At 47.4% G+C, this 8,107-nt stretch overlaps 1 protein-coding gene across 1 annotated transcript; it reads left to right on the plus strand.

Moving 5' to 3' along the window:
* Positions 1-385: 385 nt before the first annotated feature.
* On the plus strand, positions 386-7,294 carry LOC142590980 (uncharacterized). The gene is made up of 4 exons (XM_075703353.1): positions 386-833; positions 1,988-2,927; positions 5,608-5,986; positions 7,209-7,294. Exons 1-4 carry the CDS (start codon positions 394-396, stop codon positions 7,253-7,255), a joined length of 1,806 nt encoding a protein of 601 aa, XP_075559468.1. The 5' UTR covers positions 386-393; the 3' UTR covers positions 7,256-7,294.
* Positions 7,295-8,107: the final 813 nt, after the last annotated feature.

The raw sequence follows: 8,107 nt of genomic DNA on the forward strand, positions 1-8,107 counted from the left end.
GAAGGGCAAGTCCAGAACATCCCATGCACCAAGACGGGTGGGGCTAGCTGTCGCTTACTGGAACACCGTCGTGGCTTAAACCAAATCCTTCTGGACGCCTGCCTTGAGCTTCGGGAAGACAGGCGAGGAAAGACCAGGGGCGATGCCCTTATTGCCGTCGTAGGGGCAAACACCTGCGGGCATCTCCTGTACGGCCCATACGAAGACTTGCGCAGATCGAAGCCTCTGGAACTTGTTGAACGCCTACTGGCCGAGCATCGCTGCATCACAGGGATTGAATTCAACGCGAGCTCGAAGCCGCACCGTACTTTGCTTTCAGTAGTAAAACGTAACTGTTCTTTGAAAAGCGTTGCCGTCTGCGGCAGATTCATTGGAGCGGACGACGCCGCTTTCATGTGCGAGGTGATCAAGTCTTGCTCGCATCTCGAGAGTCTAGCTTTCAAGGTTCTGGATTTCGAGAAGGAATGGGGAATCAAGACAAGTTTGTTTGGGAGGTCACTTGACCTAGACTGGCATCACCTGACGACCCTCGACGCGGCAGAACTTTCGATGTCCCCTAGTGAGGCGAGTTCGCTCATTCATGCTCTCATAGGAAACAAAACTATCACTGACCTGCGCGTCGGACAAAGTGTGTTCGGCTACCGCGATGAATCCTCCAAGGCACTCTTCGCCAGCTACCTTGCGAAACAGGACTCGGCGCTGCGAAAACTGACGCTCAAATCGAATCGCTATGCCGACAGCGACTTGCTATTGAGAGAACTCATCGATGCGTTCTGCAAGATGACTTCTTTGGAGGAACTGGATGCGGACATCGTTGTGATGACTCCAGAATTGTAAGTATAGATGACATTTTATTATGGATCGACGCTATAGCATTCAGACATTTCGCAACACTCCTCCCGGGACTTTCATTGTCAGCGGAGGCATGGAATACACGCTTTGACAGGTCGAGAACGGAGAGTTGACTGTCTTTATGCCAAAGTAAAATCATGTTTGAGTGGAAGTGATGGCTCCCTAGACGGGCAGTCACCTTCGGTTCCAGGAAAGAGCACGGGGCGATGACCCCCCCCCCCCGGCGGGGCCCAGAGAAGCGACAGATGGTCGCTAATTCTTAACGTTGTAATATCCAATGTATCGTATAATACCTTTGCGCTGTACTGTAAATTCGATACCTGAAATTTTCATTTTACCATGTCACACTTAACGCATGGCCTATATATGTAGGAGAAGCAGTGTTGCGCTGGAGGAAGTTTTTAGTTTTGGAGGTTTTAGTGAAATGGTAATTTTTTTTTTTGCGTACAATGTCTTGCTTGGCCAGCTAGCTCTTTTGCAGGTCAATCCAGAAAGAAATACAGCGTAAATCTAAGTGCCCCTGGGAATGCGATGGCGATGATAATGATAATAACTGTTGACAAACGTTTGGCAGGTGATTCCGCTTCTAGTTCACGTCGATCAAATACTGTCGCTCCAGCACGGCATTCAAAATAAATCAGGCTACTCCGACCCCCATTCCTCAGCCCCAACGCAACCATGAAAACATCGTCTTTCATCGACTTCAATTACACGTTGAATCACCTTTTTTAAACATGTGTGCTCTTCATGGAGAAGAACGAAAATGTAGCAGTTCATATAGCTTTTCTTCTCAAACAGTCGTTCAGCAGTACACGGTTAATAACGCGCCATGATTCACTGTGAGGCTTGTATGACCAGTATGTCCAGTATGAAAAGCTTGTAGATCCAGTGGTCACTGTCAATCGCCACTTGCTGTAACATACGCGTTCGCAGACCTAAAGCATGGTGGAAGCCTTGAACGTCCTTTGCGGATGACGTTGGCTGCGATTATTCTTCGCGTTAAGGAACGCCAATTTGGGTACGTAATGTGAGTTTTTAAAGTAGTGCTCCTTTTTGCTTGATTTTTCTCATTTTGTTTTCCCTCTTGAGTTTAATTGTTCTCACAGCTAATACGTGTTTTCTATGTGTTTGCCAGTGTTGTTGCGGTCAGCCTCTTCGCCGAAGTGGTCCTTCGGAGCGCCAGCCTGCGGAGCCTGAGGTTACCTTCGACGTTCTGCGAATGCTGTGGCTCAATTCGCTACGGTGGTGTCTACATTCCAGAACCCAAAGCCGCGCAATGCATGAAGCCCTGGTTTGCAGCCCTGCGAAGACCAAACTTGCCGCTCAGCAAGCTCTGCATCGACTTGCGGCGCTTCGGCGAAGCTGAGTGCCACGCCTTCTTCGGTGCAGTTGCGGAAACGAACGCTCTGAAGTCGCTGGTCGTTCTCTCCTTGCCCGCAATCGACCGGCCGGACAGGGTCTGCGCCACCATCCAGGAGCGAGGACTGAACGATCGAGTGGTCATCCATTGGCATTACGTGCGCAAAACGAAACGGCTGCAGCGATGCCCGCAAATCAGCAGCGTAAGCGTCAGAATGAGGCATTTGAAGTCCAATGACGACTTCCCTTTTCAGACAGTTATCTCAGCTCTAGAAGCGGTGGGTGGCTGCGCTCACATAACGTCCCTGCGGCTTAACTGCGATAATTTCAATCGCAGTATGTTCTCCGCCTTGGCGGCATTTATAAGAGCTCCGTCCACGCTTACTGATGTAAACATAAACGTCGCTTTCGTTTGTACCCGTCTGATAAAACAAGAGAATCGTGATGTGCAGACTGAACTGGTGAAAGCGCTGGCCTCCAATCTCAAACTAGTCAGCGTCAACCTCAAGGGAGTACTGCTGGCGAAGGACGACTTCAAGCGGCTCGCGCATGGTGCCAGCAAGAGCCTAAACCTCACAGAATTCGCCATGACTCCCGCCTGTGTCTTCAGCGCCAGGCATGGTAAAGCGCATGGAGCATTGAAGTGCTGTTGGGTCCACAGGGCCAATGCCTGGACGGGAGAATCCATCGAGAACATCGCACTGGCCAACATCTTGGTATGACTCAATGCTATCTTTTGTTGGATCGTTTCTGATCGTAAGTTAAGTGATTAGCTAGTGTGGACAGTTCACGCGTAGTAAGCGCCGGGTATAGTGTTTTTTGGCGCCAATTGCTGTAGAGAACTCTGGTGCTACGAGTACACAAGTGCAATAGTAGTGCATTACGCGTATCTAGGGGTGCTGCGAATGTGGCGGCTCCAGCCGCATGGTAATTACAGACAGTTGCACGCATGTGGCCTATAAGCTTCCCACTTGTTGCTTCGAACTGTTTTGGGATTTCGTACTGACCATGTGCATCAGCACAACGCGCCATGAGTGCGGGAATTTCCAATGGTTAGGCGCATCTGCGGAGACTAATTGCTTTGCTGGGTTAGACAACTGTGAGCGCTGAGAAACTTCGGAAATGGCATCACAGATGTCGCCACAAGGTTGGCAGAAGCCACAAGTGAGCACAAATAGACAATTGCGGGTAATTAACATCATTCCCTGGAGTAGCTAAACGGTAACAGCGCCTTAGTTTCCTCTAGTAATATTTCTGGAAGTCTGTGTGGAATTTCGCTAATTTAAAAGTTTATTAGCCGTGTACGAGTTAAAGGAATACTGTGACAAATAATTTCGATATAATCTTTTCTGGTAAAGTAAGTGGCTAATGACCCAATAATCACGGCACGAAACATCATTTGCTTCAGAGCGTGACAGAATTATTTGGAGTCTTCAACCTAGCGACAGGTACAAGTGCTGGTTTCAGAGAGCAACGAGCTGGGCCAAAGAAGGAATGTAAACAAAACTGGGCACGTGATCGCACAAAACTGGCGTACGCATGCCAGCACGCTCGCTGGCGTGCGAGCTTGGTGCTGCGAGTTCGTCTGCTACGTCTGCACGTGCTTTGCGACGTCCTCGCCATCATCGTTGTTCTCTCTTTCATCCTCTAGTGGCGACCATTTCTTGCAGGCGGGACTCGCCGCCGTATAAGACGTGGCCAATCATTTTTTATTGGATACACTTCAAAGCAGCGACTCCCAAGGTACGGCGAGTGACAGTAATATGCGTACGCACCGCTGGCAGTAGTATGAACTATTCGTCGAGAGCGCTTTCGGAAAGAAGTGTATTTCGGAGCCGAACACAAAGCGGGGTAAATTTCGGCACATCATCAGGCTTGGCGTACGTAGTCGTTGTGGAGGATCATAGGAGCTGTCTAAGGTCCGTGGGTTTTGTTTATACCAGGCACGCTCGAAATGAAACGAGCAAATCTGGTTGCTCTTCAACGGGGGACCATTCTAAGTGTCCCGAGGTGAGCACGAACTCCGACCACTTCTATCGACGCCGACGATAGCGAACGAGCAAGCCAGGCGCGCCGGCGATCGCTAGCTGTCGGATCCGAGGGCGACGGTACTTGCGATCCATCCGCAACTCGTAATAGAACACCTACATTCATCAACACAGTCGACGTCTGCACATTCATGTCGCTCATAATTCACAGTACAATTAGTATTCCCGATGCCGTTGGTAGCGGGACGATTGCTGCGGCGCTGCGCGGTCCCCTTGCGAGTCAAAATCCCGCCGAGGATTCAATATTTCGCGCAGGCTTTTATAACATGGACACTTTCGAATACGCTTTACTATAAGAGTTAGTTCCTGTCAGAAAGACATTTTAGTTGGTTTTTGTGCTGCCGTCAGTGTCGAAAAAAAAAAAAAACTGGGGCGATCGGAACGGAGAGAAACGTGCTCCCCGGGCCCGCCCCGACGGCATCGCAAACATGTGACGTAGCCTGTTCTCGGTTGTTTGCAATTCTGATTTGATGTCCACGTCGCGAGGTGCTGCGTTTTGCTGCTGGCTGCCTCCATGTACTAAAGCGAAATTCACCGTTGATTTTTAGCAGACGATATGTGTGTGGCCAAACAAATCGATCTCACAGGTTAACTCGACTTTGAAATCTTGTGTCAGCACTCCTTTAACCAAAATATTTAGGAGTGCCACAGACTGATAAGTTATAATCGCTTCTTTTTTGTTTATATTATAAGTTTTCAATGTTCGGAATGAGTGTCCACATTTCTCAAAGCAGGACCCCACCTTTCAGGGGCTGGGTGAGAGGTCCTCCAGTGTGATGCGCGTACGATTCTTTTTTGCACTGCCCTATAAGCTATCGAACCGGCCGATGCGGTCTATGGCAGTCCTTTCCATTTACAACAAGACATATTGAACTCGCCGTGGCCTTACGATTTGCCATCGCACTTGTGGATCGTGGCGACTGCATGCAATTCGCACACCCGCGAAAAAAAAAAGGAAGAAAAAGCAGCGAACAAATCTTGATTTTTTTTTTCGTGCTCACTCCTTGAAATTTTTAGGGAATATCATCGTGCATCCAACAATAGCTGCCGCCTGTTTTTCTTGCGCAACATATTACTGTATTCGAAATCTTACGGTTGCAGTCGATGGCGGTTTACACTAGTACGCTTATAAATCGTTGCTGAGATTTCTTATTCGCAATTTTCCAGATGCTCTGATTCTGGCGCTCCGTTACCGATTTTCAAGTGGAGCTCGTATGCATTTCCGCGCACACTGTCCGATACCAATCGCGGGTGCAATTTTAAGCGCTTCAAACTTTTGACCCTTTGCAGCCTCGTCAACGTTTTTTCGTCTTTAAATCCCGCAACGGCTCATTTTTTCTACTTGTAGGAAACAACCAGACGGAATGCCTCCGCCGTCTTGGCCGCAGCTCAGTTCGTGTTAGGCGAGGAAGATGGCGCCGAAGGCGCTCGTTCTATCGAGCTGATGCAGGACCATCCTCGTCTGCTCGAAATGGTGAGCGAAGGTGGTGACGTCACCAAGGCCGACGCCAAGGAGATGATCAGCAGCGCCCTGCTTCGTGTTCGCCACTTGAGCCTCGACGAGTTCATGCGAATGACCGGCGTCGTCAAGGAGACGGTGGAATGCCTTGCAGATCCTGGTTCCAGGCGTCAGCTCTGTGACCTGAACCTCGATTGCTGGTTCCACATCCGCCGCTTCTTGAAGATGGCTGACGTTCTGCAGCCTCGGGCCGATCTATGTGAAAATGGTACAAGGGCTTTCTTATCCTTTTATTTTCTTGGCGGGGGTTGAGAGGTCAGCTCGTTTATTACATTAGGTGGAATGTGAATATGAATACCTGTTCGAAAAAAAAATGATGGATTACGAAAATGGTCGTTTGGCTGCAAAATGAACAGTAGAAAGATTTCTTATAAATTTCCTAAGGTATTGCTGCAATAAATCGTCAGCTTCCCAACGGCTAGCTATTTATGAACCTAAGATTAATTTTTCTAGATGTCATATTTTTTTTCACAATATATTGAAGGGCACGGGCGGCTCAAGTTAAGCTGTAAAACTGTTAAGTCTACACAGTCCGCAATGACAAACGGAAAAATGTTACAAAGTTCAACCCGCGATTCAATTATTGCGAATCCAGCAAACCTGATGGTTAATGCGTCGTAAATCGTCCGTACTAGCTTGGGCTGTCTTTCAGTCATACCTGGGAGGACAAAGCAAACACAACTTTTTTCTTTTTATTGTTCCCCTGATTTACAAATATATAAATTAAGCTGCTGTTTTGGAGTCCCACATAATAACATAGCTTGCACAATGTTGCTTTTTAAGTCTATTTGCACATGGATGAAAGAGAAAGACTTCAACAAAAGACGAAGGTGCCAACCAAGTTAGGCAGGACTTGCTACTTCATTGGAGTGATTTCAAGTGGTACGAACTAGTAACCTGAGGCATGAGACTTGTGTAGCCTTTAAAAATAGGGTGTGTGCGTGTGAGAGCAGAGAGGAAGTCACATGAACGCTTGTTGTTTTTATCTTTATACTTAAACGAAAGTCAGCAACCTAGGCGATATGACGCAGACTGGCAAGCCCCATGGCGCTACGAACATGTTTCTATGAATGGTTTTCCACAATTAAGTTAAGGTTTCGATCACCGGGAGATATGTACAACGTGACTTCATTGTGAAGAAGTCGGTCGGATGGGCTGGGAACATTGTGACAGGGGTTTTAAACATAGCGCTAGCCAGCGTCTGTGCATAAATAACTAAATAAATATTTGACTAATGAATGTATATTTATGTATAACTTAACTGGTTCATAAGTTCCTGTAAATGAGTAAAATAAGTAAATTATTGCTCGCGATAGAGCCAGCCTTTCCGTATTGTACAATAAATCACACGTAACCAGTTTACATAAATAAGGCTCCCCCACATTCTTGGTAACAATGCCTCCATACATTTTCTGAATATTTTCTTGCAGGCTGGAAGTCACCGTCTGCAGAGCAGACCTTTCAAGCGTTGGAATAGAAGACAGGGCATGTCCCTATGACGTCGACGTATGGCTGAGTGAAGAAGTCAATAAAAGATTCAGTCTATGAGTCAATCAATAAATCATGTCTGTTTCCGCAATGGAGAGCAGTTTTTGGAAATGCCAATATTCCAATCATGTATTTACTATAGAGGCAACAAACTGGATGTATTAATTACGCCGACATCTTTATGACATTTCATGATACAGAGAAATGAAATATCGACTGTGCACGTAATAAGCGAGTGTTTTGTAATACTGTAGCGACGATAAAACATTTTCTTTTTGCCATCCCTAAACTAGTACTTGAATTGTTAAACCTTATATAACACTTTTGTCTTTCCTTACCAAAACGACTATATGGTGATGAAGAATGCCGGTCTGGGGGACTCTTGGTTAATTTTGACGATCGGGTTGTTCAGCGTATCGGTAAATCTAAATACACGAATGTTCTCGCATTTCGCTTCCGTCGAGGGGCCCTGGAGGCGTTCGCTACCCCTCCGAATTGTCATTGGTTGGGTCTTGTCGTCGTCGCTGTACGAACGAATGAGTGCAAGGAGTGCGTCGATTTCGGAGAACAGGTGTGCAAGTGCATTTCGGCCCACGAGCAAAAATGTAAGGGAAAGTTCTGGTGCAGTGCCGTCATCCCAATTTAGGCACACAAACCTCTCCTGACGCTGGCGACGGGGAGAGACTGGAGTGGAATGCTAACGCCCATCACATGCCCTTATCTCATCGCCACTTCCTATACATTCAGTTCCCGTTTCTCGGCACGGATGGTGTCGTGTTTAGCTGCTATGCTATTAGCGTTTCGCCAAGTGCTCCCGTCAGCCAGGCCTTCCAAGAAAGCA

This window comes from Dermacentor variabilis, chromosome 8 (assembly GCF_050947875.1).
Source record: "Dermacentor variabilis isolate Ectoservices chromosome 8, ASM5094787v1, whole genome shotgun sequence".
NCBI lineage: Eukaryota > Metazoa > Arthropoda > Arachnida > Ixodida > Ixodidae > Dermacentor > Dermacentor variabilis.

Excerpts from the sequence above, each read along its gene's own strand:
- LOC142590980 (XM_075703353.1), top strand. The coding sequence starts at position 394 with ATGTGCGAGGTGATCAAGTCTTGCTCGCATCTCGAGAGTCTAGCTTTC. Across the intron at positions 834-1,987 it reads GTTGTGATGACTCCAGAATT|TGTTGTTGCGGTCAGCCTCT; the intron begins GTAAGTATAGAT and ends TGTGTTTGCCAG. Across the intron at positions 2,928-5,607 it reads TCGCACTGGCCAACATCTTG|GAAACAACCAGACGGAATGC; the intron begins GTATGACTCAAT and ends TTCTACTTGTAG.